The 26,048-nt window shown below is 40.3% G+C and overlaps 1 protein-coding gene across 1 annotated transcript in view; it reads left to right on the top strand.

The window, feature by feature from the left end:
* Positions 1–26,048, top strand: part of CFAP54 (cilia and flagella associated protein 54) — a 215,331-nt gene that overhangs the window by 171,048 nt on the left and 18,235 nt on the right. The window contains exons 63-67 of the mRNA XM_081128376.1: positions 1,019–1,242; positions 6,055–6,225; positions 11,212–11,318; positions 13,728–13,869; positions 21,796–21,870. Coding sequence (XP_080984502.1) covers positions 1,019–1,242; positions 6,055–6,225; positions 11,212–11,318; positions 13,728–13,869; positions 21,796–21,870 — 719 coding nt within the window. The remainder of the gene's footprint in view (positions 1–1,018; positions 1,243–6,054; positions 6,226–11,211; positions 11,319–13,727; positions 13,870–21,795; positions 21,871–26,048) is intronic.

Consider the following 26,048-nt stretch of genomic DNA (forward strand, 5'->3'; position numbering starts at 1 on the left):
TCGATATATCTAAACATATCCAGAAAAACTGGTATAATCTGCTTCATATCAGCTCCTTTTGACATTTCATGATGATGCATATTATTGTTTTTAATCTGTGCCCATGAAATTGGTGATTCAGTGCTGCTCATCAGTGCAACAGTCAGGAAAGAGAGCTCGACCCACGCCAGGGCCCAGTGATAGAGAAGCCAGCGGGGCTAATAGGCCGAGTCACAGAGCGGCTGAGCAGTTATCAGGAGTTCGCTAACCCCTGAGCAGGCGCTTAGAAAGGTGCCAGGGTAAAGGGTGCGACACGGTGGGTGAGTGCAGCAGACCCTGCCCCGTATCACCTCAGCTCACCTCTGAATTCACCTGCTGGCACTTTCCATGTCAAATGCCCACAGGGTATTGCTTTTCCGCTCTGAGCTTTCTCTTAAGTTACTGAGGCTTGTCCAAAGAAAGGACCTTCTGGAAGTGCCAGGATTCTACACACCCAGGAGTAGCCTTCAACTAATGAGGCAGGGAACTGGTAGATTAACATCCCAGCTTCCCAGTCCCTTGCTGGATAATTCTACACGTTCATTTCCCAGAAGGTCCCCGCAGGACTGAGCCCTCCTTGTTCATAGCTGTAGCCCATTCAGAACTCACTCTCACTGGCTCTTTTCTTTCCTCCATCACACTTTGCCTGTTCCCTCACTTGTGCTCCATGGATCATTTTTCAGATAAGGTACCTGCACCGAAATTCTTGCTTTAAGGCCTTTTGGGGGTGAGGAGAATCTCAGACAAGACAGCTAGATAAGATATTTTACCTTATTAAGACTTGGAACCTGAATTAACATCCTCACATGCGTGTGAGATTTTCTTTCCTTTCTGTGGCAAGAAGCAATTCCGTTAGTGTATAAGCTCTGAAAATGGAGGAAGGTTGTTGGCAGCCAAGGTGGGGATGTACAGGAGAGTGGTTAGTGAGTAAAAACTAGTAACATTGCGACCATTCTGTTATCTAATTTAACTCTAAGTGAAGGTATTTGTCTTCCTTCAGCATCTCCAAAGCCAGGTTCTGGGATTTCTTTGCCAGATGATACACTTCTCACGTCCCTTTTCAACTCTGGGTTGATTCTGCGCCAAAAAGAAATGCATAATTTCCTTAGAAAGTTTTTGCATCTGTACTCTTCCTCCTGTATTGATGAATTTCCAAGAGAACTATTTCAAGGATTGGACACTCCACCTTATTCAGAAAAAGTCTTAAATGACCCATCAGCCAAGGTAATGTTTTAAAACATTATAGATTGTCATGAAACTTCTAAAGTCATCCTTCTGTTTCTGAAGGAAGCACGTTAACCTCAGCGCTGGCAGGAAGATTTCTGGTTTCCCTCAGTTCCTGGAGAGGCTCATTTCTGTCTCACCACATAGGGAAGCCAACCAAACATCCTGATTTGGGGGAAAGTTCACATTTCAAGTGTTTTGTTTTGCTGCTCTCATAAATCTTCAGTATATCTCAGAATTTTCTAGATCCCTGCACATAACATCTCTCAGGCAGTCATTTTGCCAGGAAGTTTACACAGATTTCAATATAACAGCTATATGAAGAAAACTAAACTGAGTTTCTAAATCTATGCCTAATTTCTTTGTTTTAAATATATAATAAAAATAATTCATTGTGTGTTTTTAATAATCATGAATGTGAATAAATAGGGTAAAAATTTTAAATAAAAGTTTGAAGGGTTTTTGTTTTTGAGTGTTAGCAAATTGGATGGACTTTCCCAAAACATGTAACGTGGAAACTTCTTTTAAGTTAGCTATTGAAGAGAAATAAAAAGAGGGGTATAAATGAAGTGGGGTTTTTTTAAGCTACTAGGGTCCTAAATAATAGTAATGGTTCAGTAAACTGCCAAAATGGATGAATTAGAAGATACTGAAAAGTAAAGGGTTTTATTAAAAATAGCAAATTGTATTTGCAGTGTGGTATATTCAACAAACACATGTTGAATGCTGACAATATGCTGGACGCTCTTAGTTGGCAGAGAAAGAGGGGCTTCATAAGGCCTCATCCTGGTACACAGTTTGGAGCGGTAGTAGAGGAAGGTTGATAGAGTTAGAGCAGAAGAAAATTACAGAACTTCAGAGCTGCCTTCTAAGAGCAGATGGGAGGGTTAGTAGCAGGTAGACTGTAACAATTTAAATCTATTAGTTATTCTGTCAATAATGGGTAGGGCTGATTGGCAAAGGATAGATGAAATGGATTATCCAAGAGAAATGGTAAAGTAATGAAGCGTGCGGTCTTAGGAATGGGAAGGAAAGGGTGGATGTAAAAGATGCCGCTTAATTAAAATTGAAAACTACACAACTTAGTGTCCCCCTGGAGACAGAGCGTGAAGGAGAGGAGATGATCGGTCCCCCCCGCTTGGAACCTCTGTCGGTGATCTCTAGAGCAGGGCCGCACCGCCGGCAGATGTCGCCGACGGAGGGTGAGAACACTTGTGGAGGGCAACACTCGTGGGTTCTGCTCTGCACATAGAGTGAGGCTTTCATAGAAAACTCAGGTGGACATAATGTGTGATAAGCTTCCAGTAGGTATTTGTGAAATGAATAAATCAAATTATTTGCATAGAATTCTTTCAAAACTAGGAAAAAAATTACTCATTTATTCTGAATTACCCTGACATTGGACTTCACCATATAGTGCTTTAATTTTTTTCAGTTATAGACCTGCCCAGTGCCAGACCTGTCCATGTTTCTGTTGTCAACTGTCTCAGAGAAATGACCTGAAAAAGTGCCTTTTTTTAAAATGGGAACCTTTGCTCATCTTGTTCTACTAGAAAATAGTAACCTATGTCCTACCAGTTACCTTATGTTTGGGGAAGATAATAAAACAATTTTTAATTGCTGTTTTGAACAAGAGAGTGACTATTAGTACATTATAATTTTAAAAATGACTGTTAATAAACCGGTTTTAAAAAAGTAGTGAAAAGACCCACCAAGGAATATTTAAGAATTCAGTTAAAGAAATGATTGTCCATTGCGGTTATGGAGTTGCCCCCAGGGCAGTGTATTGGAATCCACATGGGAGGATTTTTCATATTACTTCCCAGATACTGGGGTATTGGCAGCATTGTCATTTCCTGCCCAGATTCTAAATCATTTGAGAAATAAAAGAGTAAGACAGATTGGGATTAAAACATGCTTACCTTTATGAATCATAAAGTTGATATTTTAGGATGTGGTTATATTTACTGGAAAATGGTCTTCCTAATAGTGCATAGCAAAGTAGACAATCCAGACACATGTTTTTATGTTTTGTCTGTTTTTTTGGTCATTACAGTCCTCCTTAAAATCTGTGGAGACACAGTCTCCTTTAAAATATGTCATATGAAGGAGCGTGGAATATTCACTCCCTACAAATAGTTCACTCCTAAGATGTAAGAGCTGAACTATGAATATCCAAAATTCTTTTCTCCAAATTCACCAATCAAGTAACTCCCAGGTAGAGAAGTGAGGAGGTGGAAGGGACAGGAATGTAATGTTAATATCTGGCCCTCCCCAGGGAAGAAAACAGTAGATAGTGGGAGGAAACCCATTCTATTTAACACCAAATTCTGATTCACCCCTCCTGAAACTGAGACTGCTTGTTAGGATTATTGTATGTCCTTGGTGCTTTAGGAGTTTTGGAGTAGGGGGCAGAGGATGGGAAGGTTCAGAGCTATAGTTTTAACGGGTGTACTCGTGAATATTTTATAAGAGTTTGGAAACTAGAATGTGAGACTTCTTCAATACTGTTCTGAAATGAGCTCTGCTTGAGTATTTTACTAAGGGTAGCCTATCATTACCCAGCTCCTAAGGACAATGCTCCAGATCTACAACCTTGAGTATATTGTAGGTACATGTGACATTTCTAGTTGCAGCAGTGTTATCAAAGGGTTGCTTCACCGTTTGCTTTTTTTTTTTTTTTTTTTTGGTATAATTAGTGTAACACTCTCCCAGGATCGTCAGCTCTGGAGATCACTGCTGCTTGCCTGACAGGTGCAAGCCACCTGATCATGTGTCTGTTTCACTGGGATAGACATCTAACAAGCATCAAGCCTTTTGGGTTGTTTTTAATAAACTCCAAGCTTGGTTGATTTTTATAATGACATTTTTGAGCCTTTAATCACTCAGGACGCTATTTCAGTCAAACTCCCTCCATGATTTGCTACTTAAACCTGCCCTCCCCTAACAGACAAGTAGATGCCTTTTGACAATGATCATCGCTACGTGTCGGGCTCATCAGTCTTGTGAGTCTGCATGTTGTCAGGTCTATTGAAGCTTTGTGATGGGCAAACAAAGGTGCTGAACAAATTACATTAAAAGTTCCTCCAAAAAGGATATGATTGAAATTGTGCACAATGCTGAATTATCCATGTTTAGACTATGCCTGTGACAGTTTGTGGAAGGTCAGATATTTGACTAGTGCAAAGTGATTTCTTGTTTATAGAACTGTGGCAAACAAGACTTTTCCTGGCAGGTCTGTTGGTTCATTCCCTTCAAAGAATAAATCGAACATAATTGAAGTACTCAGTGTATAGTATATCCCATTAGTTAGCATATGTAATTAATTCCTTTAGCAATTAGATATTGTTTTGTAAATGTAATGGAAAATTACATGCTTATTTTGATACTAACTCCTGTTACAATTCACCATTACTAGACCATCATGCTAATGCTAATAAACACTGTATATATTAAAGAGAAAGCTATTTGTTTATTTTCTCCACTTAGCTAGTTATTAAATATAAATTCTTTGCTAAAATAGTTATCAGAGCCCTGAAAGGCACTCAGATATGAAAAAATATATATGATAAATTATTTTTGTAAATCCATTGTTTGCCTGATTTTTTGGTGACAGAATTAATCTTAATTAAGCACTTTAAAATGATTATTTAACCCTGATAATTTGATTACTATACATTTTGAATGCGCTTTTAGTATCACATTGCTAATAAGTGAGGATTCTGGCTTAGCCTAGCCTTTTATGATGGTCTTTAGACATTTCTGAGACGTTTTCAACTTTAATATCACCTTTCAGTCAAGACACATTTTTTCTTTTATCAGTAGACAACCTGAAAGGTCAATGTCTTTATTTCTCTTTTTATTTTGAAGAATTGCATTGACAGACTTATATCCTGAATAGGCTCAGGAATAATGGGAGATACAACGCCTTATAGAAACAGCAGGCATTTCTTTCTGGCCACAGACATGTTCCCCTTGGTCACTACGCCTTGAGATAACTTAGATGTCAAGAGCTTAGTAGAAGAACTGCTTCCCAGCCACCATGCTGTGATCTTGGGAATAACAAGAAGCTGATTTTGAAACTAGTTCACACTTGATTGAAGAACGTCCTTTTTAGACTTGAGATATTATTATCACTGTTATTATCTCTCTGGCCAGAGTATTTTGTTGATATCAATCAACTTTAAAAACTAAGTAAATAATTTATGAAATTGCCAGTTGCAATCTACACATTTATGATTATTGAAAACTTTTGATGCAGGGACAAAGTTTCATCAAAGAAGCTGGGCCCAGATTTACCACCAAGACTGAACTTACAAATCATTTATATTCATTTAAAAAGGGAATGAGAGCAATGGATTTTAATCTTTTAGAGCAAAAACTGTATCTTATTTTGCATATGACACTGCAAAAAAAATGTTGTTGGAAAACAGATAATAAATTATAACCATACTCTCAGTAGATTCACCAGTAAATAAACCAGAAAAAAGTAGAGGATATTCTTAGAATCCAAGGTGACCTTGAGACTGAAATGATAGCATGGGCATTTTCACCTCTAGATCTTTAATTTGGAAGAGCCACTCAAGTGGAAGACATTTGTTGAGTCCTCTGGGTTTCGAAGCGTATTTTTCTGTAGGGAAATCTTCTCTGGGGTAATCAGGGACAGTTTTAAGATCTACATCCATAAAACAAGCTGAAACAATTTCCTGATTTATCCAATGTAGCCCATATTGAATGTTTATCAGTGAATATTTGAAATATTGAATGAATTCATTACTGGCAATTAAACTGATGTTTTGGTTTGTTCCCTAGGTGTCTCATGATAGTTCCATACATTCCATTTTATCATCAAAGCTCGTGGACAGCCAAACTACTGTAGAGTCGATGTCATCAGATATGGCAACACAAGCTGTAAACAAAGAACTTTGCTTTCAGTGGTACATCCCTCCCCTGGAAAAACCTCCAAAGGAAACAGAACCTATGGTATGAAACATATTTACAAAGCTAAAGCTTACATTTAGAGATAATGTTTAACTAGGCCACTGTAACCATAAGAGTAGAGGACATCCTTTTATATAGACAAAAAAAACCTCAGCAATATAGAATCTATCTTGTCTAGAAGAATAAACCTGGAAATAACCAAGAAATCCTAGGAAAGTCTTCAAGCTGAGATTATTTTCCTTTCCGCTAATCTTAAAGGGAGACTTTCCAGGGTGTCACCATTATATACAATGTATGACTTTTTCTTTTTTTTTTTGGTAGTTATTCTTTATTGCATTTAAGGAAGTTTTTTTCCTACTGCCACTTTACTAAAAAATTTTATCATGAATCTTTTACTGTGTCTATTAAGATGATTTTATGATTTTTCTCTTTTAACAAGTTAGTTTATTTTTTAAATGTTAAATCAACCTTGTGTTCCTGAGATAAACTCAAATTGGTCATGATGTATTATTTTACTGGATTCAGTTTGCTATGTTTCATATTTGATTTTCATCACTGTTTTCAAGAGTAATATTGGGCTATAAATTTTCCTTTTCATACTATTCTTGTTAGATATTTTTTGTTTCAAGCTTTTTGCTAGACTCATGAAATGAGTTGATAAATATAATCATGTTTTTCTCTTCTCTGGTGAAGTTTGTAGTAACCTTTTCCCTCAAATATGTGGTAAGAACTCATCAGTAAAGCCATCTGTTCCTAGTTTTTGTGTATGTATAAGAAAATATAAGATGAGTGATACAATTCTCATTAATTAGAGGTAGTTGTTACACACTAGTCTTTACTAATATTCTGGCTCAGAGTTGGTAGCAATTCAGGTTGGGCCAATATCTGTTCTAATGGTTAGTAACTATGTCAAACCCCTGTTTACAGAACATCGAGGTTTTCTATTTCTTTTTGCGTCAGTTTTGTTTAAGTTGCTTTTTCTAGGAATTTTCCTATTTTACTTAACTCTTTTCTCATTTTTAATCTGATATATTTGTAGTGCAGTGTCCCTTTTCATTTCTCATAGGGTTATTTGTGTATTTTTCCTTAATCATTGTCACCAGAGGTTTCTTATTGGTTAGTTTTATTTCATTAATCAATATATCCTTTATTTTCCAAACTACTGACTTCTTGAGATAGCTGTTGAGCTCAGTATTCAGTCCTTTCTTCCCTGAAGTATGCATTTTAAGGCCATAAATTTCTCTGTAAGCATTGCTTTGTCTTCATCCCACATTTTTTAATAGTATTGTCATCATCATTCAGTTAAAATAGTTTTTAAATTTGTATTATGATTTCTTCTTTGACTCATGAGCCATTTCAACATGTGTTTCTTAAATTCCAAACTATATGGAGCGTTTCTATATATCGTTTTTATTTATTCCTAGATTATGTCACTCTGAGGTAATAAAAAATGCTCTGTATGATTAATATTTGTTGAAACATGCTTTTCCCTCTAGGAAAGAGTTTATCGTGTAAATATTTTTATAGAGTAGAGAATTCAAGATTGGAAATTATTTTATTTCAATACTTTGGAAACATCATCTACTCATTTACATTGTTGCTGCTTGAGAGTCTAACTGTTGTTGCTTTAATAGTATTCTGACTTCCTTCACTGGCTGCTGTTGACGTAGTCTCTTTGTCTTTGCACGATTTTACTGGGAATAGTTATATATCTATTTATTTATTTTGCTTACATTAGTGCAATGATTTAGAACACAGAGTCTGGAGCCAAACTGCCTGGCTTTGAATCCCAGCTCTGTCACTTAATAATTTTTTTATATTAAGTTAACTTTTCTGTAGCATATTTACCTTCATCTGTAATGAGAGATAAATTGTGTAAACACCTAACCTCAGTAAATAGTAGTTGTCATTTATTATCTCAAATTATTTTAAAATTATTATGCTGTGTTAAAGTTTAACTTCAAATATTTATGTAATCCACTTGCTAGACATTATTTAAAAGCACCTTTAAAAGATTGGCAACAATATCTCTTTATAGATTGTTTGGCTGCCTACATTGTGCAGAAAGGACAGTAAACTGCCCAACCAGCAAAATTACAGTTCATAGCAAATTGGAGAGAAAAACTTAGTTTGCCTGTAGATGCTGTTTACAAATTTATATCACAAATATAACTCCTTATTTTAATACTTATTATCTTTTTCTTTCTGTAACTGTCTTTCTCTTTTTCTAAATCTGTGTCCATGTGCATGGCTACATTTGCAATAGCTCTAATTGAGGGGCAGGAGAGGAAGGCTGGTCAGTATTTGGGAGCAGTTCAACATCAGTCCTTGAGCTCTTGGAGATTAAACAGTGATTCAGATTCTAGGAATGTCTTGAAGAGAGGCCAAGCTTTTTAAAATGGAACAGTTGGTCACTACAGCCTTTTACAGAGGAACTTTCTACTGTAGAATTCCTTTTATTGCTATGCTCTCTAAGAAGAGCCTCAGGCTTTTTCCCATAAAACGTTAGCCGTATAAGTTTTGCCCTGTTTAGCATATTTATTTGCTTTTTGTCTCCTGCATTGGTCTATTCCTGCATTTCCCAGCTCTTGGAGTGCTGTCCCCTCTAGCTGTGCCTCTGGTAGTTTCTGCTGCTCCTTTGACTCCTGTGACAACTGTTAGGCAGTGAAACCTCCTGGGCTTACCTCTCTGCTCCCCAGCGTGCCTTACCCATTTAGCCCCCCCATTCTGTTTCCTTAGGCCGGCAACCCTGCTAACTCTTGGTCAATTACATATTTCTTCCTACTCATACAGAAAAAGAAACTTTAAGAGATCACTTCCAGAAACACTTAAAGCTATTCCTCACATTTTGAAAGTACTCTCCTTCCCACCCTTTCCAAGCCAAATCCATGCCAGATAGTTCATGTACATTTTGAAACAATAAATCTATAATCTGTTTTCAGAAATTTAGTGCAGTAGAGTCTTCAGATTGTGGTTTCAAGAATACCCGTGGGCCATGGAGCCAATATAGTGGGTGATGTGTAGTATTTTTTCTTAAAGAAATTAAATACAAGAAAAAATATCAGAAGTGCAAATGTTTTCTGAAACTTTTGTTTCATGATGCATGTGTTAAAAATGAAAATGTCTTAGGTCTCTCTTCAGCATATGTCAGAATTTATTTACTTGCTGGCAAGAGAACCAACAACATGACAAAAGAGTATATCCATCCAGAGTGGACATGGAAAGAGAAAGATTACACAGTTGGGAAACAGAATGTTTACCTAAGCAGCTAGTTTTTTAAAAAATGAGGAAGAAAGCACCAAATATAAAGTTCACTTCACAAGGTCATAGAGAAATCACATCCATAGCCACCTGGGACAGGATGATCTGAGAAGTGAATGCTAAGACTTCATCTGTGGGTGACAGTGAGAACAACACAGTTTCACCTGTCCACAGCTGTGCCTGACGATTAACACGGAAGCACGAACTGATGTCAGACAGAGATTATAAAGCAGAGCACCAAGTAACAAATTCTGATTTAAAAACAGGTTGCCTGGGTGATTTTCTTAAGCCATTAAGCAAAGACACAGAACACACAGTTTTCCCATTTCTTAGTTCAGAGACTTTTTTCTCTGACTTTGACAATTAGTATGTATCTAATGGGTCATGATAAAAGATGTCGCTGCAATAAATCTCCATCAAAAAATCAGGAAACGCTGACTTGGGTAGGCCAAATCTTCTCAGTCCTAAGATTCCATCTTTCTGGAAGATAACATTGAAATTTGTTTGATGATGTAAATTTTGGTGTATTCAAGCACACATCTACTCATTTTAATAGGCCTTTAGAGTAGAGCTTTGTGTTGAATAACTGGCTGGAGCTCGTGAAACCCTCAAGATAATAGAACTAGTGAACACTCATTATGTTCCAGGCACTTTACTTATAGTAGCTTCACGACTCTTTGAGGTAGGTACTGTCGATAGCCCCATTTGATAGAAGAGGAAACTGAGACACAGGAGGGAGGAATGCCAGTTGGCCTGAAGTTAGGACCAGAGCAGTATGACTCCAAGTCTGTGTTCCTGAGCATGTGGAGTGCTCAGACGATGGTCCTGGCTGCAGGCAGTTCTAGCCTCTGAGAAGGATGGTAATGGAAACTAGTATCTGACTTAGGGCTTTGGAGTTTCCAGGGACTTAGAGGGTCACTGGGTAACACTACAAATTAACGTCGCTTGGTTCATCTTCTCAATCCACCTAAGTTTATCCACCACACCAACGCAGAAAGGCCAGTGGGAACTAAGGATGCTGGTGGCAGCAGAGTAGAAATCCTAGGACTGGGGATTTGATGTAAAATTTTTAGGTAATTCAAAGGGCTAAATATTCCACACCATGATACTTTAGGATTATGTTTACAACTTGGAAAAGTTTTAACTTCTTAAGTATGGGGTAGAAATTATACGATCCCATTTGACAAAATTATACGCTCCCTTTGACAGGTGCTATATCGTGTAGGACTGACTCTGAGAATTATCAGAATTCAAACAACAGGGAAACTAAGGAGCCTGAGTCCTTAGGAGAAGTTTTCTCTTAGAGGTGGGGACTGGAGCACTGTGTGTGTGTTGCATAAATGGAGAGAAGAGGAAGGGAACAGCGAGAGTGGATACAGAGAAGCAGCTCTGACTACCATGGGAAAGGGGCAATTCCAGAAGGAACAAGAAACGAAGTTAGATATCCACCAGGTGTACATCTAGACCTTGCTGTGGAGGGCGCTCAAAGGCTGACATTTAAACTTACCTGCAGTAAGAGATGGCACTCTTCAAAGATAATACAGTATTAGTACCAAATAGCATTTCTTTTCATCTCACAACTTTTGCACAATTCTCGTTCATATCATTTGTTCTTAAAGTGAATTGGGGGGAAAAAGCTCTCAGTTTTCCCTTTCAAAGAAAAACTTTTTAAAGTTTAATGATATTATTTTGAGCAGTGACCCACATTTCTTGAGGCAAAGTGTGCTTTGGATGTCACATTTTATATGCCTTTTCATTTTCTTGTAGGTCCTGTTGTTGTATGCATATAACATGAAGCCCCTGAAGGTCTTGGATGTGAACTGCACCAGTTACAGCAGTGCGTGTACTGGCTCTTTCTGGGTTCCACTGAGCAGGCAAGTGAAGATGGATTACTCACTCTCTCGCTCTCACTGCTGGTATTGCCCTAAGAACAAGCCATTTCAGTAACATACAAGGTAAACCGCAGGAGAACTTTTAGAAGACATTTAAGAGGAGAATCTTGCTTTCAGAGGGGTATGATATTGAGGTGGTTAACAGCACAAATTCTGCATCCAGCCTGCTTCAGTTCAAATGCCAGCTGTGCCCCTCATGACCTGTGCAGCCTTGAGCAGGTTACTGAACCTGTCTGTGCCTCAGTCTCCTCTTCAGTAAAACGGGAATAATAATGATAGCACCCAGGGTTGTTGGAGGAGCAGGTCCTGACACTGCGTGCAGTTTTTAGAGAGTACAGGATGTTGTCTGTACTATATTTTGCCTCACATTTGGGGCGTGTTTAAAAGTAACTTAATGTGGCTCTGAACTGGTAGCGAAATTAAGTCTAGACTCCACCACATCGCTTGTCTTACTTTCCTCTTTTCCTAATCTGTTTTATTTTGCTTTCTCATCAAAAGTCTCTGCTTCAGCTAGGTTGCTTTTCTCCGTCTCCATCAAGTGGGGCGTGTCCGTAACTTTTTGCTCGCGCCTGGTGTCTCAGGCCTTTTCCCATCCCACATTACCAAGCTCCTTGTCTGTTCCTTAGCCTTTTCACGCTTAGTCCATTAGTTTTGATCCCGTTGTCCGTTCCCCTAATGACCCCAGCCTCCGTTTCCTCACTTGTATGATGGAAATAATGCCTCCTCTGCCCGCCTTTCAGAGTGATTGTTAGGATCAAGCCAGACGATGTATGACATACTTGGGAAGGTCAAGTCTCACTACTGGCTCCTGCGGCTGTCGCTGTCAGCTCACTGCCCTGCTAGGCACCTAGTAGGTGCTTTGGGAACACATACTTGGTGCTTCTCTGGGGAGCCTTGTTCATGCTTCATGATTTTCATTTCGAAGGACTCTTTGGCCTTGGCACAAAAGAGAATAAAATGAGAGATGTTTTGAAAGCTGGCATACTTTCAATTCCTGGGCAATTTTATTTATTTATTTATTTATTTATTTATTTATTTATTTATTTATTTATTATGTGGTGAAATGGCAGAAGACCTAGACACAGGTCACATACCAGCAGAGTTAGGCGACTTGCCTTTTACATCCAGGAACATGGCAAGATTTTTTTTTCAGAGCCACATGATGAAAATGAGTATAATTTCTGCAGAGTAGAAGGTAATCAAATTGGCAGGATTCTTAATTTGGGTGTGTTCATGATCAGTGGCAGGGTTACTAAAGTCAGGGACATGCCCCTGTCACTGAGGCTGTCACAGAGGAGGGTGCTGACAGCCTTTCATCGGATCCGTCCCATGGTGGCGAAAGCGGACCGTTTCTCCCACCCAGGGTGGCGTAACCTGTGCTCTTACAAGGGCCGAGGGCAGACCAGGGTGTGGAGAAGTGCTGTTGCTGACCATCCCTTAGAACACAAAACAAGAGGACCCTGGAAGACGGGGGACCTGCGATTCTGGAATATTTTCCTCATGCCAGTTGGCTTTTTGGGCCCTTTAGTTCTTTTCCATAAAAATGTCCCTCCTTCCCCGGATGGAGACACCTGCAAAACACACACACGCACACGCACATGCACACACACACACGTGCACATACATGCACATGCGCACATGCGCGCGCGCACACTCATACACGCACATGCACACACGCACATGCACACTGCGCCTGTATCGTGGTCACTGAGGGCTGTGCAGGTGGCTGCTGGCCTCCTTCAGCTGTTCCGGGCTTTTCTGTCTTCTGCCTCCACTCACCCGCTCACCTTTGCCTTCAGAGCGTCCATGGTCCCTGGCCTGTGGCTCCGGAAGCTTCCGTCTGCCCCGTAATTGCCACCGTGTCCTCTGCCCTCCTCCTCGGCTCTTGCTTTTCCTTCTGTCTTGCTTTCCGCCCTCCCCTCATTCTCACACAGTGTTGTGGGCTCACTGATTGTTTTCCGAGAGCCGTTGCTGACTTGCCATAATTCTTACCTTCAGGTCAGCCAGCCAGTCACAGCAGGGCATCAAGATTTACATAGGAGTGAATCTCTTCTCGCTGCCTGCAGTTTCTTTGCCCATGTAGATACTTATTTTCTTTATTTTCATCTTAAGCACTATTTTGGATATATACATTTTTTATGCCTTTTCCAGTATGTAATTATGTATCTGTCTGAATATATCTAGATCATATACATTATGCGGGTTAGAATTGTGTCTCCTTTCTCATGTTTCTTGAATGAAGGAATAATTGAATGAATTATGCGTAGGGATGCCAGAAACTAAGTGTTAAATAACTTAGGACTTAACTTTATACACATTATTGATTCTGGGGATACATGAATGCCTTTCTTAACTTTTCAAATAAAATGCATCTGTATTTGTTGTTTTTAGAGTTATTGCGATTCATGAGAAGCTCTCTAATCTTACGCAAATAGCTGAAATATCATTGCCACCAATTCCTGACGTTTCGGCAGATGGAAACGTATTAGAAATAAGAGAAATAGAAGTGAGATCAATTGATAAAGAAATGGAAGTAAGTTATTAAATAATGGAAAATTATTTCTACTGCAGAATGGATGTCATTACATATACTTCTTTAAATTATTTTTTACTTCAGCAGAGCAGAACTAGGTAACTCTACTTGATCTTTGTGGTGGTTCTGCCTCTTTTTTCTCTACATGGAGAACCAGATATCACCCAACTTTTGGACACATAAGTAGTGTTTCCTTCAAAGCTCTTCTAAGCATACTGATGAGAAGAATCTTACAGTGAATGAAAACAAAGCCAATCATTCAGATATAACTGTGAATCTGAAGAAACAATGCTCTGTAACTTTATAACGTTACTTTTAATTTTTCTAAGTCTATTATTTGAGCATGTTTATTACCCAAGTAATGTGTGAAGAAAGACTAGAAAATACAGATAAGCATATATCTTTCAGCCTTTTTTGATGCATATGTTTTTCCTAATTAAAAAAGATATCCTACCTGGCTGGGTGGCTCAGTTGGTTGAAGTGTCATCCTGTACACCAAAAAAGTTTCAGGTTCAATTCCTGATCAGGGACCATACCTAGGTTGCATGTATGGGAAGCAACTGATCGATGTTCCTCCCCCCCCTAAAATCAATAATAAACATATCTTCAGGTGAGGATTAAAAAAGGCATTATTCTTACAGTGTATTATTAATATGATCACGGAGTTCACACAGTTGAGTGGTTTTTATGGTGACTGCTGTTAGTGTTCTGGAGGAGAGGGTCATTTCCCTTCTACTCCTCTTGAGCTCTAAACCCATTGAGAAACGGGGTACAGGAAATGGATACCTGGAGATCACAATGTCAGCATCATTGCTAATAAAGCTGATTAGCAAACATGGCTTTAGATCTGTGGCCAAATGAGCTTATTAATATTTTACCCTCAAATTAGCTAGTCAGACAGTCGTCTAGGACACCTGTGACCATAAGATGCCCCCCACTCCCCTTCTGCCCCTGCCAGGCTTACTGCACCGAGGAGCAGAGAAGAATAGTCCTGCAGTCAGGGTGCCTCCAAAAATATAAACATAGACACCCAAAAGAGGCTGAGCCTAGCATTCTCTGTTGCTTTTCTCAGACTCACCAGTCAGGTAAGTCACTTCACACTCCTGGCAGTGAATTAGCGATGGGTCCACAGCCAGCTGGAGGCACCCCTCCTCCTCGAGAAGTGGAGTGGAAACTTCTTACCTTCTACAGAAATAGAGGAGCAGGGAACACATGTTCTTTCCTAATTACTTGCTCTGTGAATTTTCACTTGTACATTCACCCAATTTCTTGAGATATATATTCTCTAGTTACTGTGGTCATTTTTTTAAAAAAATCAAGTGGCTGTACAGCATTTACAATGCAAAGAAACAGTCTTCTGCCCAACCTCTACTGACTGAATTCCAGCTCCTTGGGTCCCATCTCTGTTTTCCTTCTCTGAAAAATTTTAGGATCTTCCCTAATTTTTAGTATGCTGTATCTTTTTTTTTTATTAAATCCCTTTTTGCTTAATTAGATTAATAATCAATTGGTGGCAAAACAGTTTTAATTCGTAAAGAATATGATGGGTATGGCTCTTTCTGTTTTCTTGTTTATCTCATCTGTGCACTCATTATGTGAAGGTATAAATGGTGGCAACTCTCCTGATTTTCAGAATATACTTGTTGGCATTTTTTCTCAGTCTGCATTTACTAGTACAGTGAGTGCATTTTTCATTATTGTGAAAGCAACAAGCCCAGCTGTAAGAGGATTCATCAGGCAAAAACAGCCTTTGCAAAAGGCAGCTCTCTCCAATATTTACGTCTCCTGTGTGCTTTCATTTGTCATAGAACCTATGTCTTAGAATTTTAGTGACATATCCTTTCCAGTGTCCTCAAATGTTACCATGTGAATGACCAGGCTTTTAATGATTTTAATGATATGCCGAGGTCTGATAGTAAATCTCCCAATGGACCAGCTATCTCAAACTCATGAGGTTTCATATATATATAATTCTTTTCCTAAACTGCTTGGTTGCCCTTTCACATCTGTTTTCAGGAAGAACTTGGCTCTCGTTACATTTGTGCACTTTCTCTGTAGATCACTTACAATCACAGTTTTTCAGTCATAGATTAAACTCATCAGATAGCTGTCTTTGAGCCATGGTCTGGAATATTCTTTGCTGAAATTATCCTTGAATCCATTACTGTGTAGGATCTTCTCTAATTTTTAGTATGTTGTATCTTTTTTTTTATTAAATCCCTTTTTGCTTAATTAGATTAATAGTCAATTGGTGGCAAAACATTTTTAATTCTTAGAGAATATGATTCTTAAAGAATATTCTTAAAGAATATAATTCTTAAAGAATATGTATGGAAAATGAGTATTTCCCCTGCACCCACTTGTCTTTTCAGCTTAGATTGTCTAAGACCCGAGAGTGAGACTCCGTAAGAGTAAGGGTTCTAGGTTGTGCCCTGCCACTCAGCTTTATGAGACTGAAGACCTTTCCTGGGACTAATTTCCCCCTCATTTCTAAGAATGATCTTTCACTTAAGCCCTGCTCTGAGATGGAGAGATGAGCCCCTTGGTTGGGATGAGAGTCAGCAGAATTTCCCTGGGGTCTGATGTAGGTATCAAATTGATCACAGTGAGCCCAGTATCTGAGCCAAGAGGTTGACTATGCATATAAACAAATTAGGAATAAATGGGGGGGGGGGCGGGGAAGCATTTGAGCACAGGCAGAGGGAGGAGTGTAGAGGCCCCGTCTCGCCTTAACCAAGGCTTGGGGCTTGCTGCCATGTCCGACTCGACTGGTGTGTGCGAGCTGTCAGTCCCTGAGGGGAACAGTGTCCTTTCGGTCCTGACGTGGTTCTATTCTCCAACTTAGAAAGAGCTCCTCTGGCTCTAAGCGGGGCGTTTTTAGGTGCGTTTTGGGTCTGTTAGTTCTTTATAAGAGAGAATGTCATCAAATGGGAGAGACAGACTGGTATTTGTTGAGGCGACTTGGCAAACTAATCAGTTCCTAACATTCAAAAGTTGAGAAATGGAAGGAGCATACAGAGTTTTCTTTTGTTTCCCAGTATACTAACCAGCACTTAAGAAAGAAAGAAAAAAAAAGCAGCTAGATTCCAGGTAATACCAGATAAATCCCATTGACTAAACCTGCCAGTTCGTTGTCATGACAACCTTCGCTGGGAGCTAATTAGAAGTTAACTAGGACACTTGAAGAGATCAGTTCTGGTGGAGATGGGACAGGATTTCATAACCTCTGTAATCTAATATATTTATATCCATCACAATATAGATTTTTGGTGGGTTATTAAATATAAGGGTCCAGAAAATGTGCTTTTGGTTGATCTGGGGTATAGTAAATCTTGTTCTTTCTCATTCCCTTCCCTTTTTTGCTTTTCTCTCCAAACCCCTATGATCTGGAAGAAGCCAAGAACATCAGAAAACAGGTAGTAATTTAAGATGTGTTGGGAGGGCTACAGAACAGGTGTTCCGATCAGCTCTGACTTGAAAACCTATGTCCTTCAAAACTGAACAGCACCAGCTCAGAATGACTGAGTGATTTTAATCTGTCCCTCACAGCTTTAGGGGTATCAGAGTACATCAGGTACTTTAAAGCATGTGAAAGATGCAAACCATCCTGATTTTAAGACAAAAAACACCTTTTTGGAATGACCACATACTGACATGAAAAGCTTAAAGTATGTTTATTGAGTCATCCAAGGTTCAGCAAACATGTGCTGAATGCCTGGATTGTACAAGGCAATTAAAATGGATATGTTTCGTCACATTACCCCAAATATCAAAGTAGTATGAAAATATAGAACAAGATAGAATGGGACATTGGCATCAATTAACAAATAATTATCTTTGAGCAACAATTATTTGAAAAAATTTTCCAGGCTTGGGGAGATACGGACATACAGAAATCAGCACAATCAGGTCCCTGTCATGGAGGAGCTTTAACTGTTGTGTGAGTGTGGCCAGGTGCCCAGATGTCATCCATAATGAGCCAGCTGCCTGGTGGCCCTCTTTGAGCAAGCAAAGTGTGGTGTTTAAAGAAACACCAATCTGATGTTCAAAACGATCGAAATCTCTATAGATTCTCTTGTAAGAGCACCCGAGAGAGAATCTTTTCGTAATACACAGCAGAACTTCTTTAGAGTCCTATTTCCCCCACCTGTCTTGCTCTTAATCTCTCTCTCTGACATCCATTGCCCGTCTGCCACATCTGTCTCATTTGGCTCAAACTCCTAAAACCTTCCCTCCAGCTCAGTCTGCGTGGAGTGTTTTATTTTCTCTCCACTTCCTGCTCTGGCTCAGCTCTTTATTATAGAGTTCAGCTTACTTAGTCTCTCTGACTTCCAGCTTTCCTGTTTCCCCAGTATCTGGATGCTGCACCGTACACAAGGGTAAGGCTGTGGAATCATTCCCTCTCCATGGGGGGCTGGCGATGGCAACAGTTCTAATTTATTATTTTTCAGATCTCATCCATACGGAGGTGCTTGTTTGTGTGTGTGTGTGTGTGTGTGGAGAGAGAGGGAGGGAAAGAGGAGAGGGAAAGTTGAGCTAGACTTGTGTTTGCTTAAATAGCTCAGGCAGCATTTTATAGCTCCTATAACCTTACAGGCCACTGTCCCTTGGACCCCAAGATACCTTGCGCCCTTACCGTATGTTTCAGCACTCACCTGTCTATGTGTCTCTTCCTCTCTCTTGAATTTGCATTCCTTTGCTCAGGGGTCTCATTTACCATTTTCCCTCCAACATCTTGTCCGGTAAGTGAAGCATAGTGCCTCTTCAGTACTTGCCAGTGACACTTGTCGTTGGAGATGGGAGGAGCACTTTCACTGCTGCCTGAGGGTGCAGCAGGAGGGAGGCATGAAGCCCCAGGACTGAGGGCCGTCTTCAGGGGACCGTGAGGGAGCATGGGGTGAGTGTGCTGGGAGAGGGGACTGAAGAGGTGGGGGAATTGCGCGCTTCCTCCTCTCTGATCTCCCGCAGGCCAAGCCTGTCTCTCCTGCTCCTCCCACCCACCGAGGGCTTCCTAGGGCTCACTTGCTGTGTCCTGTCACCTCCTGTTCCCACTCCATGGCCCCTAGGGTGCGTTCGGTAGAGGGTGAGCAAGTAAGTGGTTAATGAGCTTCATTCCGCAGGACAGGGTTGTGGGAAAGCCGGACAGGGTGTGTGGGGGCCAGAGAAGGTGGGGCAGCCCCTGCAAGGCCACCTCACAGTCCACATGGCATTTGCTAAGCCCCTGGTGGCGTGTGGAGGAGGGACGAAGTAGGAGTTCCGAGGACAGAAGACAGTTTGGGAAGCTTGTTCTTCCATGGAGGTGAGAGGGTGGGGACTTCAGCTGTCGAAGAATCAGCTTTATTGTTTTTGAAGTGACTCAGAAGTCCATCCCTCGTAGAATCAAAATGCTCCTTGTTCAAGAAGTGGCAGAGAGCGAGCGAGGGTCGGCCTGTGTCCCCCCAGGCCCCCCTAGACACAGCGCAGGTCCAGCAGCTCTCAGGTGGGAGCGGTGCCCGCCCAGCCTCCCTTTTTGCGGTGTCAGGGTCTCTCAGGGTCCAGCATCCGATCGGCCACCTTCTGGCCTGTGTACGTGGTTTACCTCGGGTAATGCCAAAGGCACAGAACGCTGTTGAGGTGAAATTTCTGTTTGATATTGAGCAGTGACAGTTCATTTGTCTCGTGACATCGCTGCCCATGCTATGGGAAATGATTACTGATCCAGTGCCACTTTGCTTGGTAAAATCAGGACAGGAACCCATCGTGGTTGTTATTAAAACCTCTTATATAGAAAGAAAATACACTTAACCAGTCCTAAGAACTCCATTAGAAATACAGGAAGGTAGGTAATGAGAGGAGTATAGGGGTGGATGTGTGTTCTCCCGTCTAGGGAAATGAGCCAGAAGCCGGGAAGGCTCGTCAGAGGAACCGGGTACACCCAGACCCGGGCCGGGACCCTGCCTGCCCGCCACCCTTTTTACCCTATTGGAGCTGGCCCACGTTTAGCCACGATCACTTCCTGCCCAAGCCATTTGGGTCGCCTCCTAGCTCATTTATCTTTCTCTTGTCTCTTCCAGTCCAGTTCTCCATTTTTCGTGTGTGTATGAGAACATGTAAGTTCACCTTTACGTTCACACTTAAGTCACACTTCTTGGTTAGAACAGTCCAGCTCACCTTTAAACTGTGGCCAGAATTCTCTTTTTCAAAGCAATCTGATGATTATTCCCTCAGTCCCGTGCCTCTCAATTTCCTGCATAACAAAATCCAGACTCCTTGGTTTTGCCTGTCCTGGCGTAAGTCTGCCCCTCCAGCCTCTTTTCTCACCACTTTCACTGCCGCGCTTCCTGTACCAGCCACGGTAACAGCCGTACGGGGTCCCTTATGTGCCTCGACTGCCCACTGTTGTCTTGCTTACCTGGCTGTGCTCCACCCAGGAGGCCCTTGTCCCCACTCTCTGTCAGCTGAAATCTTGCTACTCCGTCAACTCTCGGTTCATATGACCCTTCTCCAGGAATCTTCCCTGTTCATCACGCTTACGCTTCCTCTCTCCCACCTCTCGGCTCCTGCAGCATGTCGTGAGGTCACGTGTTCTGACCACAGTCTACTTGGCATTTTATTTAGTTGTGTATGCATCTCTTTTTCTCAGTTACTGTAAACTTTGGGAGAATAGGGCCCATTTCTTCATCTTTGTGTTCCACAGCACCTAATATAATGCCTTAAATATATTTTTGTTAAAATTGAATTAAATTAGCTATAGCTTTAGAACTCTAAAATTTGATCTTTTCTATGTTTATACATTTATTAAAACTTGGACATAACACGGTTTGGGGCTGTGAGTTCAGTTTCTTGCTTTTTTATTTTCAGGTTTTAACCAGCAGTGGGCAGTTATAATGTGAGAATTAATGTACTTTTGTCATTTTAATATTTCTCAGTGCTACTACATGTATATATTAATGCTATCATAAAAGCAAATTGTTGCTTGCTTTAGGGATGGGTACTGGCAACACTGCAGCAGGCATAGTGTTTCTCTGGTAATGTTATAGTTTATGACTCTTCATTGTCAGTAGAGAAACTCTACTTACACTAGCTCAAGTGAAGTCGGTTTGATGGGGAGGCAGGATTTGGCAGGATCCAGTGAGGAAGCTCACACATAGCCAAGGACTGGAAACAGTACACAGCGGACCTCACAGGAAACAGACTGGACCGTCAGGAGCCACGGCGTGCTCAGTTCCACGCATCCCTGTTCTTCTCTCCCCCACCTTACATCTGGCCCGACGCTGCCTTCTCCAGCCCCACGCAGGACCTCCCCGCGCTCGGCCGGTGCTGACCGCCGCGCTCTCCTGTTGTCCTGCCTTACATGGGATCACAGCGATAGGGAATCTGACTGGCTCAGCCCTGCCTGCGGGGAGATCCCTCCTGGCTCGGCTGTGTCACGTCCACGCCGCTCTGTCCGTGCAGTAGGGCCTGTGGCAGTGCCTCCACAGTAGACAACATGTGGTATTGGCTCTCCCTTCCTCGTTATTTACTCTCCATTTTTTTCCCAACTCCCAGCCAGTCTTCTCTGCTTAAACCCACTGCTGGACACTCTTCTAGGACTCTCTTCTGAGAAGGAAAGTGATTTTTCAAAAATCTTATTTGGCATGAATTACTTTACTTATTTTTCTTTGGTAACATGAATTTTAACAGTGAATGTGCAGGGAAAGAACCCTAAAAATATGTTATTTTTAATTAAATGTTATCTTTTTGTGGCCATCCTGTAGTTTTCAAATAAATTTTTAAGTTTCCAATTACTTAAAGGATTGTGACCTCTGGGTCCCTCTAAGTCTCAACCTGAAAATTAAAGTTAGGTGGTAATGCAAAAATAACACAAATGTAATAAATAGTTCATCATTAAAATATCTAGTATTTACCAATAAGATCAACCTTACTATATTTTTTTCTTATCTCTAGAGCATGATTATTAAGTGCTGCTCTGAAATAATAAGCCTGTTTGTGACCGATAGAGAGACGTCACCACTGCATGAGGTATATGTCTCTTTTAAAACTGTACTTGACTCACTCGTAAGTATTACTGTTGCCGTGGAAATGGAAATACAGAAAACATCCACAGTATTATGAAAGTACCAAGGGTCTAACCCGTCTTAATTAATGTGAAAGAGTGGTAAACATGAATTTATATAAGAGCATGTTATTTTGTTTAAAAATATCCTTTGCTTAAAAAACAACTAGTAGAGAAAGTTAAGAGAATAATGTGAAAGCCCCTTCAAACCTGACACTCAGAAAATGACCACTGTAGACATTTTGGAGAATATACTGGATGTTTTCCATGTATAAATAAATTAGAATTTTTGTGTCAATGGGATCATACTGTACATGCATCTGTAACTTGCTTTTTTTTTTTAAATTCAGTAGTAATGTTATGGACACACTTTTATGTGAAAGGCATGCTTTGTTGTTCGATGCCTCGTAGTAGTCTCTTTTATGTGTTTGTTGTGCCAGGCTTTATTTACATAGCAACATTTTATTCATGGGTCTTGAGGGTGATGGATTCCAGTATAAACATATTTCAGCCTTCTGCATTATCTTCTCATAGTTAATTCTTAGGAATAAGATTTTGGAGTAAAAAGTACATGTAGTATTTTTATTGTGTTAAAATATACATAATGTGAAGTTTATAATTTTAACCATTTTTAAGTGTACACTTCAGTGGCATTAAGTATATTTACAGTGTTGTGCAACCATCACCACCATCCATCTCCAGAAATTTTTCACCTTCCCAAATAGATACTTTGTACCCATTAAATAGTAACTCCCATCCCCACCTCCCCCAACTCCTGATTACTTCTATTCTACTTCGTACTAATATTCTACTGTTTGCCTATTCAGGGTACCTTATATAAATGGAACCATACAATATTGGTCCTTTCGTGGCTGGCTTGTTGCATTCAGCAAAATGTTTTCAAAGTTCATCCATGTTGTAGCATGTACCAGCACTTTGTTCCTTTTTAAGGCTGAATAATATTCCATTGTATGGACATACCACTTCTTTTTATTCATTCTTCTGTGGCTGGACATTTCAGTTGTTTCCACCTTTTGGCTGTTATAAATAATGCTGCTATAAACATGGAGGTACAGGTAACTGAGTCCCTGCTTTCAAACCTTTTGGGTATATACCTAAGTGAAATTGGTGGATTGTACGGTAATTCTATGTTTAACTTTTTGCAGAGGCCCTAAACTATTTTCTTCAGAAGAAATACACAAGGGTTCTAGTTTCTCCACATCCTTACCAGCACCTGATATTTTCCACTTTTTTATGATCGCCATCGTAATGAGTGTAAAGTGGTATCTCGTTGTGGTTTTGATTTGCACTTTCCTAATGACTAATTCAGTTGAACATCTTTTCATGTGCTTATTTGCCATTTGTGCATCTTCTTTGGAGAAATGTCTGTTGAATCCCCTGCCTATTTTTGAATTGGCATATATGTCTTGGAGTAGAATTGCAAATGGCTCTCTGTAAATGTTGCACCAGTTTTCTTGGCCATCAGTGGTAGGAGAGAGGGCCATCTTGCCCACATGTGCATCTGCATGTGATCCTCTCCTAGCTCCCCTCCCTCTCTCACTTCCCCTTCTCCCTCTCCTCTTCAGCCTTCTCTCCTCCTAACCATTGCAGGTCTGACAAGTGAGAAATTACATTTTCACTTTTTAAATTTTTATTATTAATAAGGCATATATAGTTCATGTGTTTGTTGGAAGTCCACGTTTCTCCTTTTGTGAAACAGTATTCATTCAGTCAGTCAGCCAACAGATATTTAAAGTGAGCTGTCTATGCATCAGGAACTCCTTGCTAGGCCCTGGACAACAAGCTCTGAACAAACAGCAAGGACCCCAGTGTCTTGGAGCTACCACTGTTGTGAAGAAAATAGTAAATAAAACAATAAGCTAATAACTTAAGATTTTGTTAAGTGCTATGAAGGAAAAAAAGGGTGATGTGTAGGAGTATGGGTCAACAAACTAAAGCCTCTGAACTACATCTGGCCCACTGCCTGTTTTGTAAATAAAGTTTTATTAGGACATGGCCATGCTCATTCACTTACTTACAATCTATAGCTGCTTTGGAGCTGTAAGAGCAGAGGTGGCTAGTGTTTACAGAGGCCATATGCTCACAAAGCCTATATTATTTCCTATCAGCCCTTCACAGAAAAAGTTTGCTGACCCCTATGATAGAAAGTAATCAGGAACGGGAGGACAAATTAGATAGGACCGTAAGGGAAGATGTCTCGTAGGAAGTGACATTTGAAGTAAGACCTGAAATATTACACTGTGTTCCTCCCACTATATCATTAGTTTCCTGGGGGTGGGGGGCAGGGGCAATTTTATCTTAATCTTTGAATTCTTACAATTCCCTGTACATTATATTAATTAGTTACTGTTTCTTAAACTGAATTGAATTCCCTTTAGTTTTAAACACCTGAAATTTAATATTTGCTTTCTTTATATTTATTTGGCCAATCATGTTCTTCCCCATTTTTTAAGTGGGGAACTTAATTTTCTAGTATGGAAATACATAGATTTACTGTGGCAGGCCAGTGATGATAAAATCAGTCTTAAACCTAGTTTTGTACAAACTGTGGTTAAAAACAGGTCACAGAAAAAGGACACGTGGTTTTTAGTATTAATGGGTTTTGGCTTTTGACAGATCGGGCTTGAAATCCCAGGCTTGAATCTTGGTAGTTGTATGGTCTTAGGCAAGTTTTCTCAAACGGAAAATGGGATAGTAATGCCAGCCTCTCACAGTTATGAGACTAAAGCAAATAGTCTGTTAAGCATTTGGCATAGGGCCTAGTACAAACAAACTTTAGTAAATAGCTGTTTCACCGTCGTCATCGTCATAATCGTCCCTACCCTGGTCCTGCCTTCCACGTGTGAATTCTTCATCCCCTAGTTAACTGATTTTAAACAGACTTTTAGAATCCAAATTTGTTTTAACATATTGATAGGTAAGCAGAGGAAAGGCGTTAAAGGTAGAGAGAACTGGGACTCATTTTCTTTGTCCATAAAGTAAATCACTGTTGAATCCTAGAGGAATTAGGTCAGTGTGCAGGATCCCATCATGAGACCCCGGTGGTGAAGAGCCACAGGTCCAAGAGAACCCCATGCTAATGCTTCCACCAAAGCAAGGCTTACCTAGCTGTGCTGGTAGGGGGCTTGGGCATCAGGAGCTTGTTCCAAGAAACAAATTGTTAGACAAAATTGCATGCCTTAGTGAAGCTGTTTTTATCACCGGGATGAGATCTTGCTGTGCAGTTTGGTTCCATACAGAACACACCTATTGCAATCACCTTTGCCTATTATTGCCTCTTCCTAATTAAAATAGATATTGCACTCGCAGTGTGTGACAAAAAGAACCTGAGGATAGCAAGGAGATGAAGGAAGGGAATGAGTGCTCCATGCAAACCTTCCTAGTGATTACTCACAGAATGTAAATGACCACTAGGTAGAATTTCTGGTGAACCAACAGTAAAGCTTTCCTTTCATTGCCTGCGTAGATTCAAATGATTGCAGTTTCCCAGTTGCCAGGTAGAATTCAAGCATGATGCTAAAAATATTCTTTCTGTTCTTGCTGTGACTGATCATGGGAAGGACAGACCGTCCATCAGTAATTAATGGCTTCCAGCTGCATGCACAACATTGGTGTAGATGCTCTTGCTGTTGCAAAGGCAGCTTAGGTTAAGGTTCCTGCACTCAACTGATTTTATGTTTTCATATTGGTTCACATGATACAGATAAATGTACCTAGTCAGTGTGTGTGTGTGTGTGTGAACCGAGCTGAACTGACTAGAGTCACACAGGATCAGTATGGAGAGGAGATTCCAAGGAGCAGATCCCCGTTTAAAGTAGGGGAAGGTTCATCTAGGCCAAGTGATAAGACACATTGTATAAGAAGATTGCACAGTAGTTTTTCTTGGCTGCATGAGTTCAGTAGGATTTTTTTTAGTTGAGGATTTTTAGCAACACCTAGCATAGTATCTGACAATAACAATAGTGCTCACTAAAATTATTACAACTAATAGTGGGAGTGGTATTAATATTTGTGGCCAATATTTGTTTAGCACATGGCATGTGCAGACACTGTTCAGTGTTTTACTACCTCATTTAATATTTCAAGAATCCCATGAAGTTGGTTACTACTGTTATCCTCATTT

Source organism: Miniopterus schreibersii, assembly GCF_964146895.1.
Source record: "Miniopterus schreibersii genome assembly, chromosome: 2".
Taxonomy (NCBI): Eukaryota; Metazoa; Chordata; class Mammalia; order Chiroptera; family Miniopteridae; genus Miniopterus; species Miniopterus schreibersii.